Genomic DNA, 20,023 nt, shown 5'->3' with positions numbered 1-20,023 from the left:
TAAAATGGATTTAAGGCGACTGAAAAATGCTACTCAATGACACACATTTTCTTCCCAGTAAAGAAAAACAACGAAAAAACAAGGCTTTTTGTTTTCTGAGATACCAAAAAAACAAAAAACAAAAACAAAACAAAAAAAAGTGGGAGAGCTATCACCAATTTATGTAACTCCAAAAACGTTTCAAGGCATGATTCAAGGGGGAAAAAGTTTTTTTTATGACAAAAAAAATATGCGCATTTCCGCATTGAGTATTCAAAACAACAACAACAACAACACATCAAAGATTAAAGGCAAATTGTAATATTGTGGTTATCTGTTCTTTTCATTTCAGAAAAAGGGTAAAGCATCCACCTTTGGTACATGTACAAACAACAAAGAATGCTGAGGCCACTCATCTGACAATAAACAAGTATGCTATAATAAACAAAAACATAAAACTGTGTTTATAATAATGGAAACAGTAATGCCAAGTACTTTGACAACAATATTATTTTCGTTGCATGAAACTTCTAGGAGACTGCTACATCAAATTTAACTGATCTGCTTGAGAAAACCCTGCAAAACAAGGAAATAACATCAGGTATGCTAGCTAGCAGCTTCTAAGAATTTGCAAGTTTATTACAAATGCTGCTCTTTTGTGGATGTTTGACAATAATCAATCACTGAAAGGCAACTTAGCAGGCAGAAATAATTTATTTCAATAAACAAAATGGTCTACATCAAAATTGTCCCTGTATATACTCCCATGCGATAAATTTCATTTTTTGATCATCACTATGAGTTGTAAACTGGTTGAGGTGTGTATAAAGATATAAATTAGGGGAATTATAACAAGGGGTGTCCATTTCAGTTTATATGATACCTTATAGCAATGAAGAGTACAAAATAATACATATGTATACATTCCACTTTGCAGAACTTACATGTAGCTTTGACCAGCTAGTCAGTCAGTGCCAGGTTGCTATGTTTCAGTATTATGACAGCAAACCGGAAGTACCACTCTATGACCCAGCTTTTATGAGGGATTTTCGTGAGAAGAATGCTCCTGGACTCTTTGACCTTCTCCTGAAGTCAATCACAAGGGATGACAACAGGGTATCACCTGAGAGGGAGTGCCTGCAAAGACAAAGAACAGTGTCACTATTACACACACTTTCATACTTCAGGTTTGTTATTGCTTTGGTTATTATTATATTTACTTTGGGGTCCTGCTGGATGAGCACAGAGTTGCTGATCAAAAGTTGCAGTCATGCACTTTACTACAAACATCTTTAACAGTATTTCAAAAATGCAAAACTTAGTATTTACCAGATGTGTTACAATAAAAATCAAGAGTTCCTACTAAACTACAGAGTTAAACGTTTTTTAAACCACATGATATTGCAAGATAATCTCACAAGATTGAAGAAATATAATATTATCCATCGTTAAAAGACTGTTAAAAATTATGTGAAAAATCAAAATTGCAGATCACAAAAGACATGCCAGCTACAAAAAGACTGTGGGGTACATTCAACACTTGGAGGACTGTCACTTCAAGGCTTGTCAAGTGAACCAGTTATTGGATTTTCAGTTAATCCAAGAGCTGTACAGAATATAAAGAAAGGCATGGCTAAAACACACAGTGACAATGTTAGCAAACAACTGCAACAAGTTCTTACTGTAAGTAAATGCATAATTTTAAATTGCACATGTACCATTACTACTGCATCAATGTTGTTATTGGTACGTAGAGTTTCTACTTGTAAATTCTGTTGGAATACTTCATGTCAACTACTGGATGATAATGCATGTATGTAGTTGTGACAGGGACACAATTTTTTTTTGAAATTATACCAGAAATGACTATTGAATAAAATAATTTTTTCTTCAGCTTGACTGCTTCATGATTATATTTCTGGATGATTACCACAACATCCACACGAAAAAAGTTCCAACTGACTTGCAAAAAAGCAAGGTAGCACACATGGCTTCCTCTATGGTAGATGTCCATCCACAAATCCCTGTAATAAAGAGGACAAATGTCAGCCCTCATCGACAAGTAACAGTAAACATTGGTGGGGAAGATAAGATATGCCTTGGAGGAGCAAACAGTACTGCTGTCATGAAATACATCAACAGAGGGCTGCATGACATGAGGAACCATTTCATTGATCAGCTTCCCACTCAAATGAAAAATTTGAATTCTGGAAATTTCCATAGACTGGTACAAAATTTTAGGCAACAAACTCTTGTGGTTTAAACTATGGCTCCTTTAATAAGAAGTTAAAAAGTGCATGAATATACAGCAAATGATCTAAAACACATTACAGCAATTAAAATAATATTGCTGACAACAGAAATTCAGACAAAAAATAACTTGTAATATTTATAACTTTGAACAGGGATTTGTGACATAATGCATCCGCATGCAGTGATTTAAAGTGCAGTTATCCTTATTTCCCAAGGTATACAGGCACCCAGCTGATGAAGACATTAAAGCCTTCAATCCTGTCAGCTTTTAGATGAGTTTGAGCAAGACCTGAAAAGTCTTCAAAACTGCAAGGAAGCCTTAGACCACGTCATCTCAAAATATCCTGACGTTAAAAATTATCTACAGCAAGATCTTCTTCCTTTCCCTGCAGACTGGCCAGGCTGATATTACCCAAACAAACTTATTGCAAATAACTGCAGTGGCAAGTACAGCTCTCTAATACCCAAGCAAGGCCAATTTCATGTAGCTTTAAATGCAATGGAAGATACTGTAATTATATTTAAACATTTTTTTGACAAAATGTTCTCACATTTATTTGGTGGAGTGCTACAAAAGAAACCACGACCATACCAGTCATCACTTTGTGTAACTGCAGCTCTACTTGGCTGGCTAATGGTGCGAGACAAAGTTTTAAAGAAGTTTACTTTATGCAAAAGCCATGAGTTTGTTTCTACATTGTACTTGCTAGTGGATGTGATACCACTGGTCTACTTCCAGTACCCAATATTCAAAACAGGAAACTTAGAACTGTACATGTCTGTGATGTCACAAATGGCCATCTTTTTTAACATTTGGCGCAGGAGACATTATGATAAGTTAACATTATCTTTTCTCAGTGACAGTAACTACCAAAAGAAATTCCTTCCTGACTACTGGCGATGCAAACAACACTGGCTGTATCTTATTGTTGAAAAGAAGATCTACTGCGGGCCCATACTCAGAGCCACGATGATGCTTCAAACATTGCAAAAATGGCAAAGACTATGGCATCCACTGGATTCCTAGCAAAATTTTGGGAAACATTTGTGCCTGGTTATATACGAGGAAAATTCAGCTTTGACTTCTGGCTAATTGCGGGAAAATCTGCCGAGTTCATCTTGGAAATATAAAGGTCTTAGTATGAGAATATTGTTGGACAACGTAATGCTTTGAACTAGATGATTAGAACACAGACAACTTCTAGTAAGTACCTCAGTAAAAGCATCAGCAAAGTGAAATTTTTTATTTCTTAGTTCTAATAGGGAACTTATTGTTTCTGCTATTCAGATCCCAAGTGAATGCTACAGCAATGGTAAGCCTAAAAACTGGCCAACGTACAAATTTCCAACCTATGGCATTGATGCTGAATCAAAATGTCTGCCCTTGTCATATAATTTAACTGAGAACTTGGGAAAAGAACCAAATCCACAAGTTTGCTGTGATCTTCCTGACTGCAACAACTGTATCCAAGGTGGTGATTTTGTTCGTCTTGCATGTTTTCACACCTTCCATATATCATGTTTACCAAGTGACCACTGTTGCACCATATGCATAGAACCTTTGAAACAACTGATAGAAGTTAAAATCAATCACTTCAATGAAGGTCTTCTGAAAAATGCCAAGGTAGAATCAGATGATGACTCATGTGACTCTGAAACTGATGATAACACAGCAACAGCGGCCAACAATGAAACAAATAGTACAAATGCGGAGCAGTACTACACCTTTGGAGTTTGAGAGCAGAAAGTAGATAGCATTCTCTCAGCTATTGGGGAAGTTGATCAACCACAACATCCAAATGCACAAGCATCTTATGCTCACACCCCGCCCCAAGCCTCAACAGCCCAAATTCACTCTCTTATGCAGCAACCATCTATTAAGATTAATCCATCACAGTCTAACAGAATTACAAGCTGGCACTTTCCACCTCAGTATTCTCAGTCTACTCTGACAGGCCGACTAGGGAGCAATGCATGTACTTTTATTGCCCTTACATACAGTAAGCTATATTTCAGCTCGCCTGAATCGTTAAACAGTAGACAGCCACTAAGCAACACTTGGGTGTACCGAGCTCTTGCAGCTATTATGATTGGCAACCAGTTTTACAACAAGTTTGCAGGTAACACTGGCCAAATGTATGGTGTTCGTGAAGCAGCTTCCAAAATGGAACTGACCAGAGCTCTTGGCAGCATCAATGTATCTGCAGAATTACCAGCAAGCATCACCAGAGAGCAAACACCATCAGCATGCCTTCCATATTACTTTAATCAAGCCCGTCACACAACTAAGACAGCTTGTATATATATATCATTAATGACAAAACTGTAGCCTTCATCCTTACCCAGAATGGAATAACTGTGTTTGACAGCCATTACCATGGAACCAGTGGAGCGTTTCTGGCGCAGAATGGGAATTGCTCTCTTGGTTCAAGTCCATCAACAGCATCCCACATAGCTTAGGCACAGTGACAAATGTTACATTCCGTTGAGGAAAATTAAACTCGAGACAACAGAACATTATTTGTTCAGAAACCCGGTGACACTCCACAATCGAAAATTAATTTCGTAAATTTTCAGCAAATTTGTGCTCTTAAGATTTACTTTTCAGCAAATTTGTTTTACCAAAGCTTGTGTTAGTAAAGTTATTTGAACTAGTACACTAAGGAGTGGACTAAAGAAATTGAAGCGATTTCAAAAAATATACAGCAATGCGTTGTTTACTATTTTGCATGTGATCTGTGCGATGCAGATTATGTCGGCTATACAGCCAGACACCTTTTTCAACGCGTTGCTGAGCACAAGAACTCGGCAATTGGCAAACATTTTCTTGAAGCTCACGGGAGCAAACACCTATTGAATCAGGGCCATTTTAACATCTTGAGAAAGTGTCAGAGCAAATTTGATTGTTTGGTATTTGAAATGCTGTACATCAAGAAACTTAAGCCTTGCTTGAACACTCAAACGGACTCTATACGTGCGAAACTTTTTGTTTAACCGGTAGCATTTTTCAATGCTACTATTTTAATTAATATCTATTGTCCATTTTTGTATTTATAGCCGCAATCTTGCATTTTTAATTTCACTTGATAATGATGTAATGTACATCGAAACGTCGTGTTTTTTAACCTTTTTATAATGTTTTTACGAAACGTTTTATCGCAATTTTTTATAGTCAAATGTTTTTCTAAGTCTTTGCTTCTTCGTATACGAGGAACAACACTTAAAATTAAAAGCAGTACGCGTTGCACATGTACGAGTAAGTGTTATATCTTGATTCAATCGATGCACAGGGTTGGGATAAATTGTTCTTCAAAGTTGGCCTACAATTTCTTATAGTGTTCAAATTACCCATGTACAACGGCCCGAAGTTGGAGGTTTCTTTTTCTTAAAAAAATAGTACAGATAATCAACACATAACACAAAGATATTCATGAAAGAAGTGGTTTATACATAGTGCAATTTTCGCGTCGTAGTGAACACGCTGCTGTCAGCAGGGTGTTCATTTCAATATTAAAGCTTATAACGCCGACACGAAAAGATTTGTTCGTTTCAATTTAAAATTCTTAAAATTCAAAACTTAAGTACTTATACTCACCTTTAGCGGCACTCTGTCCATCTCTCGTATCGCCAACGATGACCACAAAACATAATTTCTCTCAGGAAGCGAAGCACGGTTGCTGCATGAATACAATACGAAAGCTCCGCTACCAGTGTAGTTCAAAATTCTCGTAAAACCTGGCAATTTTCGTCTAACAAACTATAAAAGCAACTGTTAAGTATCTTAATTATTGTTTTCGACGGAGAAAGAAAAATATTAACATTCTGTCCAAAAATAAAATACCATTTTCTCCCCGTTCTTCGCCATTGCCATTTCAAACACGAAACGAACCACACATCACGTTGGCGCCGAAAATTCGGACTGCTGTCATGACATGCCGCACATGCGCAGACGTTATTCAGCCCTGTCGTTGGTTTCAAATAGCCCACAATAATTTATTAAGAGGATTTGCTTGATTTTTTATTTGTGGATGGTAAATTCAAAATCCAGGGTTTGTGTGCTTGAAAGACTGAATTTGAAAATCAAGTTAAATCAGGTTAAAGTACTGGATTTGGTGGTTGAAAGTCCTTGTTAAACAGAATATCAGCAAAATTTTGTGTCAAGCAGAGGATATTTTTATATTGCGCCTGCACACTGTCATTGAAATTACGTCACTGGAGTTTGGATTCAAAAAAGGATGCAAACTCTTCAAATATATTTCAGGCTATAGATAAATAAATGTTTTTTTCTACACCTCTCAAATACTGTATCAGATCTTAAAATCAGACTTCAACTAGTGGTGATGATGTTAATATGTGGTCAGTCTCAAAATAGTAAAAAAATAGTCTATTTTGAGTCTGTTTGAAAATGGTTCTAATGGCATCAGTAAATCAAAATTTCTGTATTCACCTGAATTCAATTCCAAACATGTTTCAAATAGACTGTTTTTATGCTATTTTAAAAACTCCTTACGGATTTCAATTTTAAATAGTTTTTAAATATTCTATTTATGAACTGTTTTTACTTTTTACAGGGCAAAACTACATTTTAAATCGAAAACGTTTCCACGGTCTTTTTGAAACAGTTTTTAAGTAGCCTTTTTGAAAACTATTTTTAAAAAAGGTCAGTAGTTGTGTGCTAAAAATATATTTGAAATACTCTGTTTAAACACTGTTTGTACATAAAATAAGAAATTCCAGTAGTAGTGGTCTCAAAATAGATTTCAAATACTCTATTTCAACACTGTTTATAACACGAAATAAGTAATCGCAGTAGTTAAGGTCTTAAAATATATTTCAAATACCCTATTTTAAACCTGTTTATCGCAAAAAAAAATATATTAAATTCGATGGAAAAGCCTCTCAGCATCGTAAAATACTGTTTATCTATATTTGAAATACTTTTCAAATAATGACCAAAATTTGAATTTTTTTTTCAAATACCCTATTTTAAACTTGTTTATCGCAAAAAAATATTAAATTTGATGGAAAAGCCTCTCAGCATCGTAAAATACTGTTTAACTATATTTGAAATACTTTTCAAATAATGACCAAAATTTGAATTTTTTTTTCAGATACCCTATTTTAAACTTGTTTATCGCAAAAAAATATTAAATTCGATGGGAAAGCCTCTCAGCATCGTAAAATACTATTTAACTATATTTGAAATACTTTTCAAATAATGACCAAAATTTGAATTTTTTTGCAAAATAGCATTAAAATACATAATAATGGCTTCAAAATAGTGTTCAAATCATAAAAAGTTTTTACATACTTTAAAACCAGTTTTAAAATACAGTTGGTTTGGTAAGGGTGAGTCGCACTAGGGAAATTTTGACCAAATTTGTGTTTGTTTAACATTAAAATCTGTCATCACATCACGTTTTCTTATGCGACTGGTGTTTCACAAATTTCTAAAATTTCTCTGCAGAAACTTCAAAGGCAAAAGTGTATGGGTGGAGCAGGCAGATTTTGAAAAATTCGAAAAAACAAACAAACAAAAACAAAAGACACTGCTTCCGGAGCTGTCAACGCCAGTCATTTGACCCAGATATGACTTGCAGTTAAACTAAACAATCGGCGGGAATTTTAATATTCACCCGCCAACTTTCAGCATGGATGGACGTTTTCCTTTTTACTATGCGCTGGGATCATTCCCAATGCAAAATTTTCCTCATTTTCACCCTACACTGGTTGGACCGATCTCAAATCAAGCGGGACCCAGCGGAATTTTGTCTAATCGACCCTATACCCTTGCAAGTATGGTTAGTGACAGCGCCCGACCAGCTCCAGGTCAGCTGAAGGTTTGCAAAAAAAGATGATAGTCAAGCTGAAAAGCAGAAAAAACAACACGATAAATGGCCGCGAGAAAAACAAAGGGCTCTAGTAAGAATATGGGCAAAACGTCATGAGCTACTAGAGAGCAAAGATGTACGAAAAATGTGCCGGGGAAGAAATTGCGTGTGAGTTAAATCGCAAGTTTGGAACCAAGCGCACAGGCGATAAATATAAAAAGAAGATGAATTATCTCATCGAGCGGTACAAAATCGCCAAGGATTGGAACAGTAAACAGACTGGAGGACACAGAAGGCAATCTGTCTTCTATGAAGAAATATATGCTGTTCTTGGCTGCAGGGATGTAGTAACACTACGTATTGCAAAACGTATTTCACTATCACATCGTTTTAGAGGTATTCTCCATCTATTTTTAAGTATTCCAGAACCACATTCAACCTTTACCCTTCCAGATGATAATTCTTTGTGAAATGTTATTTCTCTCAGGTCTCGTGTGCCTTCTAGTACTGTGCAAGAATTTGGCTGGGTTGAGCTCCGCATTGGCAAGCTTCATTTAGAAATGAACATGGCACATCATTTTATTGACTTGAACTGGGACATATTTCTGTCTAAGCTTGCTAGTGAGTCAGGAGAATGCCCAGAAGTATATGCGGAAGGGTTCTGATCATCACAAGACAATGTCGGTGTTGAACGTAGCACACATTGGATTGTGGATAGAAATGTTAATCCCCTACATAAGGGATAGGCTCGCATCAGGCAGCCCGGTTATTTCTGTCAATGATTACCTGTACAAGTGGATGCCTGAAGTTGGCTGAAACAGTGCCACCTACAAGTACATCTTTGGAATGACGTGTCTTATGGTTCTCATGGTACTACGAATGGGTGTGAGAAGGAACAACAGTTTCTATATCAGAGCAGGGCAGTTGTCATTTGCACCTTTGTTCCATAGAAGTAGCTCACTGATCAAAATATGCATTGATAGGTCTACACAACAGGTAAGTGGAATTAAATTGTTTGAATTTGAGGCCCATGTTAACCTGGTTGGCTTTGAAGCCAATTTTTATGGGTTGCACGGCAAAAATGAAACATTGATCTTTAAAGCCACACGGGCAAAGGGGATTGAGATAAACAGTCAAATGTTGCCTTAACATTTTGTCTTGTTAAGTACGACAAACAAAACCAAATAATTCAAGCATAGCCTTAAAATTTGAAAAAAGGCATAAACCAGCCATGATTAACTATTAGCCCATTTTACTTGTACATTGTAGCAGTACACACATTTTCAACCTAATAATAATAAACTTTTACATGTAAAATTGGGTACATTTACATGTACATGTATTGTAAATGTGTGGGGTTTTCTCTGGAATGCGTTAGACCACATTCTAGTGCACTCCAACGTTGAACAAAGGTCCTGTTTCATGGTTTAAGCAACCTGTTTATTCTCTCTTTCTTGTTTATACATGTAGTTATAGCATTGACCGTGCTCGCTACCCAGGGAAACTCAATCAATTTGTGGAAACCACAGAATCTGTCAGTACTTCTAGTAAGAAGAGCAAGGGAAAAGATGCTTGCCTAGAGGAAGTAAATAAGGACTCGAAAGTGTGGCAGCATGGCAAGATGGTTGCTCTTAAGGACGGTGCCTACTAATATCGAAGTATTTTTGTGCGGTTTATGACTATGCGGGAAAAGCAGATCTTAGCAAGGCCTATTGGAATCCGAAAAGAAAATTGGGGGTAACCACGCATTTTTCAGAGATAATTGAGCAATAATATCTCTAAAAAGCGCCAAAATATAAAGCAATGTATGGGATTTTTTCCTAAATTGAAGCTTAATTATCTCTGAAAAATGCATGGTTACCCCCAATTTTCTTTTTAGATAACAAAAGCATTTGCTAAGTTCTGCCTTCTCCGTAAAGTTTTAAACCGCGCAAAAATATTCCTGCATTAGGATGCACCACCCATAGGAAACCCGAGTATCTCGCGATGCGCAGAACGTATGCGCAGTAACAATAGTAGGCACCGTCCTTAACTGGCTCCGAATTTTCAGAAATCTCGAAAATTTGACGAGGTTTACCTTTTAGGTTGCATGTACATATATATCTGCTAGTAGGCACCACATAAAAATGTCATATATGTAATCTGGTAGCTGCTAACAGAGGAAGTAGACATCTGGACATGTGCTGTCATGCCGCATGATAATATTATTTAAACTCTTGTAGGCTGGGACATGACATTTATCTTGTAACTTATAAATCATTTATTTTATAATCTTAGTCGCTGTTTGTTGGACATGCAATACACATGTTGCAGATTAAATTGTAGCAAATGGTGGGACCATCTACGTGTATTAGGGACACCTTTTTGTTGTAGAATCACTGTGGTATTTACTTTCAGATATTTTACATTAATATTGAAATGTTGATAATAATATCACTATAGGTGAGAAATTGGCTCTTCAACATGATTGGTTTACGAAACCCAAAAGAGGAAGCCATAGTCTAGAAGAAAGGATGACTTTCGAGATGAAGTGCTTGCATGGAGGATAAAGCCTCAAAAAGAAAGGCAAGTTTATGTTCTATTTCAAGTACACCTCTTTGACCTTCATCGCACTGTGATATACCCTCTAAATTTAGACCTAACAATTTTTGCTAACATGATGCACCGTAACTGCTATTGCTTTGTATGAGAATAAATTTGAAGTTCTTACATCAGCTCAACGACTTTTTTCATCTAATTCCCAACCATTAGTAGAACAAAAGTTTGTTTACATTAGAAACAATATGGTATGGCAAATATCCCTGTAATGTATGTTGCCCAAATCCTTCCCTGACTAAACTTATTGTATTTTTAATTGTTTACTAAAGGTATCTGGAGGGGAACTGTTCACAAGCTGGAATATTTTAAGGCCCACCCAAGTAAAGTCAAAAAGGAGGTACTGCTTCTGTTATACAATGACATAATTGAAGAGCTTCAGCACCTTGAAGCAGTTCGTTGACGAACACTGTATTGTGGAAGATGATGACGATGGAGAGGTTGACTGATGTTAACATTGCCTATTATAAAGTTGCAAAAATTATGGTGATCCATAAAATATCCTTACATACAACGAGTATCATCCCTACGTACTGGCATGTCTTATCCCTGCCAAAGTGGAACTAATTCTGGAGCCTTTGCGGAAAATGGCCATTTTTTTTTCAAATCACAGCGAAAGAGTTACACTTTGGAAGATGTGCGAGGGTCTCAGATCGGCAGAATTCAGTATTTTTTAAACAGGGAGCTATCCTACCTTCTGGAGTGTGGAAAGATATCACGGATTGAAGGGTAAGTGCATTATCGGTTATCTCCTTGGTTTGAATAATTTTTCTGCGTGATAAATCGAAACAAAGCTATCTGGTTTACTTGCCCTGGTGAACAGCTCTCGAATTTGTTGGCCTGAATTTTATTATCTCTTTTCTCTAAGGATTGTCAACGGAGAACCAACAGTAACGGTTCATCGCAACGCAGCTCAAAAGTTCACTTACGTCCAGAAATGTACCTAACCCTGATTTTGGGTACTTTATATAAGACAGACCTTTTTGTCATTTTCATATGACTTCATGTTTGACAGAATTATTTGTGTTTTGGTAAGAAATTAGGGTAGGGGACACTTTGTGATGTCTATCATACAGTTCATGCATCTCATTAGCGTGCATTTCTGGACATATCTCCAAAAGTTCTAAAGAAATAAACAGGCTGGTGGAGGGGCTTACACCCCAGCAACTATTCAAGTTGACAGTCCATGCGAGCACTAAGAAACTGTCCTCGATATAGTCCGCACATCCTTAGTGGAGTGCGAAAATGGAGAGCTAATGTCAATTGATATCAAAAATTAGAACATAAAATGATTCATGGCGTACAAATCCAGAATTGAATGTTCTTTCTCGTTAAATTTTTGTCACTTTTGTGTGGGTTTTTTATGGTGACGTCGCATTGCAATATGGCCACCGTGCACAAGGTCTAGGTTGCCCCAGTTCCTCTCGGCCGAATTTCCTTGTTTTGGTTTTGCCTTGACCAATGATATTGCAAGAAACCATACAAACAAAATGTCTATGGCCCGGACCACTCAAGTAACTTCAACCCTTGCCTATTCGTTTACTGTAGAGAAACTGTGACATCCTTGAGAAAGGTTGAATTCCAGGATGGGACCTCCCAGACTGCAGACCCATGTAACCAGTAACCTGAAGCAAAGAAGATCATTACCGAATTACAGAGAGAAAATGCAGAATTAAGGGCACTTCACAGTTACCAGAAAAGTCACAGTAGTTAGAACTTTGCTTTGAAATTTATTCGTCGCAAAGTGAGGTTAATAAATTTGTTGGGCAGGCCAAAGGCCTAAGTGGAGCTAAGCTACGCGAATTCGAGTAAAAATTATATTTATATATATCATTGAAGATGTCCGTGTTGTTGCCTGGCAAAAGTGTAAACAAAGTATGAATGACGTCAGACAAAGGGAAAGTTGCTAGGCAGCAACAAGTTGGAAGACAGGCTGGCGTTAGACCAAATTTGTAGTTGCTATGTAACGGAACCGGTTTCAACCGGTCAAAAGTGGCCAGAACTGGTAACTATAAAAGAAAACCGCTGCCTCACAATGGCACACTCTCATGTTTATTCATTGAGGGCTGAACGTGTAATTTATTGAGGGGTGAAAAAGGTTTAGTATTGGTGAAACACGACCAAATTCTGATGCTAAGGAGAATGCACAAAGGACAGGACAGATTCGCCGAGGGAGATTAAACAATGACACTCCTGAACAACGTGACAGGCGACTTCAGATTCTCCTCGAGCAGTGAAGAAAAAGAAGAAGAAGAAGAAGAAGAAGAGAAAGAAAACATCAGGAAAACACAGAGCAAAGACAACATTGGTTCACTCAGCGAAGACAGCACCGTCATGAGGAAACAGTGGAGCAGAGGAACCGCGGATTGGAATATCACACGCAGTAAAACTAAGGTAGGAGTGCATTAGAAACTTTAGAAGATAGGCAATCTAGGTTACATTTAACCCGTGTTCGCTTCAATAACGAAACCCCTGTTCAACATGAGCTTCGATTACATCGAATTAGAAGAAACCAGACACAACGACTGATTAATGACACTCAACAGGAATGGAACTTGCGACTACAAAGGCTTCAAGAAAGTCAATCCATACGAATACAAGTGTAAACTAAACAGCAAACACATAACGGATTACAAATCGCTCGTGACAACACTGCTCGTAGAATAGAAGTTGAAACGCACGATGAATGACAAAACAGACTCCAACTGCTTCAACAAAATGGTGCTATGTGCAGAGGGAACGAGAGGCTACAACATGTACAAAATCAAAATAAATGCAACAGTTATCTTTCCAACAGGTGGAGAAATGGAGAACAGCCTTTCCACAAACAACAATGAGTTCAAACTGTGATGGCAAATTCCCATCGCTCAATGAACAACTTAGAACACCAACAATGTGTAACCTGTAAGGAAGCTTGGCCAAAAAACAATGGTTAACACTTCAGATTTTTGAATGCCTAAGATATAAGCGTGATAAGGGAAATCCCAAATTATTCTCCCAGAAAAATGACATGGATCTGGGTTGCTTACCAACAGCATTACAAGGTTTAACTGACATTGAGGAAATGCTTATCGCAAGAGCTCGCCGAATTATGTGTGTTTATCGGAAACATGGAGGACAAATGGGTTATAAGGGACATGTTTTAAATCTTTCCCAAGACATTCAGGGTTTTCTCTCTAGACTTCCTCCTCATGTTGCACAACTACCTAACCTGATAATTCGAAAACCTGGAGCTGACAACACACACAGAGATTGTAGAGTTAGAAGACAGAAGATTCTTGAGGCAATCACATGGCTGAAGGATAACAACCCTTTTAATGTTGACATTCAAATTGACTATGAAGCTCTCCACTACTTATCCATCGATGGAATTCCATCAGATCTTCCAACAGCTGAGGATCCACAGCCAAATGCACAGGAACACACTACCGAAGAAGACGCATCTCAGAACAATGATGACGGCGAGGATTCCCAGGACAAGTATTCCTTCCTCCCACTTCCTCAAGCTTAGCTGTCAGAACAGGATACAATAAGGGCTTTAATCAATGGAGAAGATCCAAATAGACTGGCCCTCCAATGGTGGTGATCTTATCAATGAATTTCGTACAGAGGGTTTGGCTACTATGGCATTTCCAACTCTTATCCCTTATGGAAAAGGGGATCCCACTAAGAAAACATGCCTTTGAGAAGTTTCTTTAACTGAAGGCTTCAAACACCTTATTAAGGTGTAGACTGTTTGACAACAGGCATCATTTCCTGGCATTCTGCATCATACTCTCGATTTCCATATTGGGCACTCAACATGAAACAACGCCATAAATTGTTGTCCCAAGCTCGCATCTATCTCACGCAAAATCCAGAAGACTCCAATTTAACAACCGAGGAACTTCGTCAATTGGTAGGACAGATGTCAGCCAACCAGCTTATGAATCGCCTTCAACGTTACATTGCCAAGATTCAAAGGACAAAGCAGTACTGGTATCAACGCTACCAGGAACTAAAAGCTCTCATTATACAAAAAGGGGCTCCCACCTTTTTCTTCACTTCCAGTGCAGCTGAGAACTGCTGGCCAGATTTACACCGACCGCTACAGGAGCCAAACAATACAACACCTTCCATTCGTATTAAAGCTGTCATAGACAATCCACACTTGACAGATTCTTAAATTGTTTCAAGAATGGACGAATTCTCCAACGCTTGGCTAGATGCAGTCTTGGACACAAAATGGAAGTGGCTTCGCTTTGAGTAGCAGGAACAAGGCAGTATTCACGCACCTGGCTGTGCAAAGCTAAGAAATGATCCAGGTCTTTGCAACCTCGTAAACACAGCTGTGCAAAGCATGCCACTTTAATTTTCCAAAGGACTGTCAAAAAGAAACATCACTGGCAGCAATGACTTGCAAGGACAAGCACTACAACAACTACAACTTCGCTTCACTGGTAAGCATTACCTTATTACTATGAGATGTCTATGCTCGGACATTGGCTTGGGTCGATAAGCGTCTGCGCCAGGCTACAGGTAAACTTAAAAAACCACTTGGAGGAATTTCAATGATCTTGCTTGGAGATTTCGCACAATTGCCACCTGTTGGAGACACGTCTATTTATGCTACATCACCCAGTACAATTCTAGGTCAACATGGTTATTCAATATATACTCTTTTCAAAACAGTTGTGAAGCTAAGGCAAAACATTAGACAGGCTGGAAATAATCCACAGGCTGAAGTGTTCCGAGAACGTTTTATGTGTATGCGAAATGGTCAGAGCTTGTAATGCGACTGGCAAAAACTTTGCAAACAAACACCACAGCACATCAACATGGACAACTTCAAAGATGCGCCATGGTTATTTTTCGACAAAGCAAGTGTAACACACTACCATTATGAGAAACTTACTAGCAACCTCGCAATACCAGTTGCTCGCATCTCTGCTGTTCATTCAGGCAGAAATGCAAAGGCCACCACATTAGATGATGCTGGAGGTCTTGAGGCTGTCATATTTCTCGCAAGAGGAGCAACTGTAATGCTAACATGTAACATTTGGCTGGAAGTTGGACTGTGTAATGGTGCATCAGGTGTTGTATATGACCTCATCTTCCATCCTGAACGCTCTCCCCCGTGTTTGCTTATGGTAGCACTGGTGGATTTTCAGCCCTACACAGGACCACCTTTCCTGCACACACACCCTCAGATTGTCCCAATACCGCCACACTTATTTGAATAGGAAACTGAAGGCCAACGATTGTCGAGACAGCAACTGCCACTTTGTTTAAGCTATGCAATGACCCTTCACAAGTCGCAAGGACAAACATTATCTACGATGGTTATTGACCTAGGAAATTCAATTCAAATTTTTCATTCACACTTATTACAACAAAATACAATATATTTTATAAGAAGAAAAAAAATTAAACGTGCAGAACAACTTATTTAGTGATTTTACATTCTACGGAAGAAGTGCGTAGTGACCAAAGGAGCAAGGCTTTCGTGTTGGCCACTACCTCGGTGCAGGCATACCTATCGTACCTGACGACAATCCGGTGTTACCGGTGCAAGAAATGTCAGCGATCATGGGGATTGATCTCGACAAGAAAGATATTTCGATCGCACACCGTTTACGACAAACAAAGAAAGTGAAGGATTGACTTATTGTGAAGTTTACTTGACGAGACAAGAGGGAGGAAATTTATTCCAAAAGGAAACTACTAAAATCGAAGAGAACTAAAGATCTCCTATCTGTCGCCTGTCAGCTGGAATCCGGGATTGTGAGCCATAAAGCCCAGATACATGTCAACGAAAGCCTATCGACTGACCGAAAGCGACTGTTAAGCCGTGCACTAGAATTCCAGCGCAAGAATTATTACAAGTTTGTCTGGACAGCTAACGGCAAGATCTTTCTCAAGAAAATGGAGAACTCGACTACGAAATGCTTTGTAACCCACAAGGAATTCGAAGAGTTTCTTGATCAGTACGATTAATTAACCCATTTTATTTTACCGATTCTATCACTATTATGTATACAAAGCAACTTGTACGTCAATGCAGTAAACATGGCCGGGTCCCAAGGACGCGTAAATAGCGAATTACCATTTTTCAGTATATCTGATAAAGAATTTAACGCTTTGTTTGGCAGATGGTCGGACAGGCGTGATAATTTAGACCTCTATGATCTTTTCTCAATCCTGATAAATTTGATGAGTGTGACCCAGATTTAAAGTTAACTACCCCGTGCTCTGAATATTATTCAGTCGATAGCTTCAACAAATTGCTACTTAAATCTGATTCGAAAAATCTCACGATTCTTCATTGCAATATAACAAGCTTATCAAACAACCTAAATGTATTTGAAGAACTATTATGCTCCCTTGACTCCAAGCTTGATATACTTGGCATCACAGAAACAAAATTAGGTGAGAAATCTCTTTCTAATGTAAATATAAAAGGCTACAACTTTTTTCACACTGACTCATTAACAAACGCTAGCGGAGCTGCTTCATATATCGCCAATAACCTTAAAGCCATACCGAGACCCAACATTAAGTTTGATTTAGAATTAGTTGAATCCTGTTGGGTACAAATCGATGCTGGTAGAAATAACAAAACAATGATAATAGGCTGCATCTATAAACATCCTACTTACAATTAAGAACAGTTTCATAACCAACTAAGTAACATAATTAAAATACTCAACCCTAATAGCCACGAAACTTACATCTTTGGTGATATAAATATCGACTTTCTAAAATACAATGAACATTCTCAAACTGAAGAATTTTTAGACATGCTTTTTACCAATAACGTCCTCCCTATTATAACTAAACCTACAAGACTTACTGCATGACCATACAGCAACACTAATAGATCATTTTTGTGACCTTCCACGGGAAAACGTTCACTAACGGGTATCCGTGAAACGGGTGAAACGCACGCCTATCGAACAGGTAGGAAACAGGTTGATAAGCTGTTCGAACGGCTAAGGTAAACAACCGAACGGCTAATTAAGTACTCCGAACGGCTTGCAAGAACGGGCGAACAGCTTATGAAAATTTTCAAACGGATAGAAAGGCCGTTCGAAACGGGTGAAGTGAACGACCAAATGGCTTGAATGAAAGAGCAAACGGCTCGCTTGAACGAGTGAACGGTTTCCTTGAACGTGCGAACGGCTCACTTGAGAGGGTGAACGGCTCCCTTGAATGAGCGAACGGCTTGCTTGAATGAGCGAACGACTTGAATGAACGACTTGCTCGAACGAGCGAATGGCTTGTTTGAATAAGCGAACGACTTGAATGAACGACTTGCTTGAAGGAGCGAACAGATTGCTTGAACGCAAGAAGAACGGACCGAAATTTGAACAGACTAACTGAACCAAAGAACTCAACCACAAAGTTTGTTTTCGTGTAGCGAGTTGCATTTTCAACAATACCGTAGACTTTGGTGGGATTTTCAACATTATTACCATAGTTGTTGTCTGCAATGTTTTCTGCTGTTATCGCGTAGTTTTAAATAAGGTTTGTCTGATTCTTCAGTGACATATTTTTTGAAAAAGCTGTATAAAAAGTGTGAACACAATCGTTTCGGCGTACTCTCCGTTCGCCATCTTGTTTTTTCCAATAATGCAAATAATTGGCCCCAAGTCCCAGTCCTTTTGTCAAGGAACACACGTCTCTATGACAACTTAAGACAAAAACCGCTTCGCGAATGTGAGATTATATTTTCTGACGCTTTTTACGCCAGAGACGCTTTTATTTAGAAAATTAAAACAGTTTTTCTAGCGAGTTGTCTGACATTTCGAACAGCTGTTCATAATGGCCTTTTGAACGGATACATAAGTCATTTGAACGGATGCAAATTTTCGCGGAATGGATGTCACAACCCGTTGGAACGGGTGATGATTTTAACCGAACGGATACCAGAACGGCTCATACGGCTGCTCAAGTGGTTTGAACAGATGTCGCAACCCGTTCGAACGGTTGGTGATTTTAACCGAACGGATACCAGAACGGCTCGCACAGCTGCTCAAGTTGTTCGAACGGATGCAAATTTTTGGTGAACGGATGTCACAACTCGTTCGAACGGGTGGTGATTTTAACGAAACGGATACCAGAATGGCTCGCACAGCTGCTCAAGTCGTTCCAATGGATGCTCAAGCCATTTGAACGGATACGCAAGTAGTTCGAGCGGCTGAGAAGTGGCAAGCAAACGGAATTCCGTTCCAAAACGGGAACTCGTTAGTGTACGTTTTCCCATAGAAGGTCACATTTACACAAAATCTTTACAAAACTTCACTGCAGGAATTTTAACAGTTGATATAACAGATCACCTTCCAATCTTTTGTGCAAGAGAAACCCAACCTCCCAAGCCAAAAGAGCTGCAGGATGTAGTTTTGTGGCACTCTCCAGAGTACGCTCTTTAGATAATGTTATTCTCCAGCCATTGTCCTTTCAAAGACTCCAGGTGATAGGCAAAAGCAAACAATTACAACAAAGGCTAAAAGAAGAAGAAAACTAACAACAACTGGCTGAAATCACTGCACGTCAATATCAGCAGCGCCATTAATTTGCACAAATGTCAAACGCCTATATTTCGCAAACGCAGCTTCATCTTAAAATCTCACATACCCACTTTCTAAATGCTAGATATTTTTTTCTTGTTAAGGTAAGTGTTAATAAGAAAAGTCCACTTTCAAGAATTTCATTTTAACATAAAATTTATTTCATGCATTTTAGTTCAGCTAGTGTTGCCAGTATAGATGTAGCATAAACTTTAATCTTTACATCCTAACCTCTTCTGCCAGGTAAATGACAACAAAATTGTAGTTCAATGTAAAGAATTAACGTTAAAAAAAAGGCATAACGTTTGTCATTTAGTACTTTTTGGTCAATATCAAAATTTGTTTTACAGAGTAAAGTCAAACAACTTCGTTAGTGAATAGTCAGCAGATGAGACTCAAGGGGAATGGAATTTTTTTTTACGAAAATATAGTCATTTCTTATCCATTCAATTCCCCCCAGTCTTGCCTCGCAACTATTCACTGAGCACTCATAACAAAGAGAAAATTACATCACTTAAAATGCCAACTGAAATTTTCTTCTTTAAAGCAACCACAATCACGTGTTATCAGTACATATTTCGTTTATACAAATAAAGCAGTTGCAACTATAACAAATGTTGTACTTTCTGAGTTTCAATTAATGATTAGGATGGAAGGGGGTGGGTGGGGAAGGGCTGTGGTTGGAGACCAAAAAGGTGAGCTACATGAACGTGTACCATATTCTGAGAACTCGCTGTTAAATATCATTTGCAAAGTATTGCACACTTTGACTAACCCTTAGCACTACCAACATCTGAAAGCTAATTCTCGTACGTT

At 38.2% G+C, this 20,023-nt stretch overlaps 3 protein-coding genes, 1 long non-coding RNA gene and 3 pseudogenes across 5 annotated transcripts in view; 5 read left to right on the top strand and 2 right to left on the bottom strand.

The window, feature by feature from the left end:
- LOC146482488 (mitochondrial inner membrane protease subunit 1-like) overlaps window positions 1-20,023 on the bottom strand; it is a 348,467-nt gene that overhangs the window by 231,531 nt on the left and 96,913 nt on the right. The window lies entirely within an intron of this gene.
- Window positions 520-2,481, top strand: LOC146482504 (uncharacterized). The gene is made up of 4 exons (XM_085106954.1): window positions 520-580; window positions 917-1,166; window positions 1,470-1,662; window positions 1,874-2,481. The coding sequence occupies exons 2-4, from the start codon at window positions 964-966 to the stop codon at window positions 2,240-2,242; spliced, it is 765 nt and encodes a 254-aa protein (XP_084963080.1). The 5' UTR covers window positions 520-580; window positions 917-963; the 3' UTR covers window positions 2,243-2,481.
- LOC146482503 (uncharacterized) lies at window positions 2,399-4,931 on the top strand (annotated as a pseudogene).
- Window positions 8,198-10,876, top strand: LOC146482502 (uncharacterized; annotated as a pseudogene).
- Window positions 10,852-12,806, top strand: LOC146482501 (uncharacterized; annotated as a pseudogene). Its single transcript, XR_014864077.1, has 4 exons — window positions 10,852-10,866; window positions 11,177-11,387; window positions 11,527-11,577; window positions 11,788-12,806. The product of XR_014864077.1 is annotated as an uncharacterized LOC146482501 (transcript).
- On the top strand, window positions 15,476-15,880 carry LOC146482500 (uncharacterized). The gene has a single exon (XM_085106934.1). It carries the CDS (start codon window positions 15,476-15,478, stop codon window positions 15,878-15,880), a length of 405 nt encoding a protein of 134 aa, XP_084963060.1.
- LOC146482489 (uncharacterized) overlaps window positions 18,698-20,023 on the bottom strand; it is an 82,129-nt gene continuing 80,803 nt past the window's right edge. The window contains exon 4 of the long non-coding RNA XR_014864067.1: window positions 18,698-19,143. This is a non-coding gene — a long non-coding RNA (uncharacterized LOC146482489). The remainder of the gene's footprint in view (window positions 19,144-20,023) is intronic.

Source organism: Pavona decussata, unplaced genomic scaffold, assembly GCF_977016875.1.
Source record: "Pavona decussata unplaced genomic scaffold, jaPavDecu1.1 SCAFFOLD_45, whole genome shotgun sequence".
NCBI lineage: Eukaryota > Metazoa > Cnidaria > Anthozoa > Scleractinia > Agariciidae > Pavona > Pavona decussata.
This window is presented reverse-complemented; position numbering and strand designations above follow the sequence as displayed.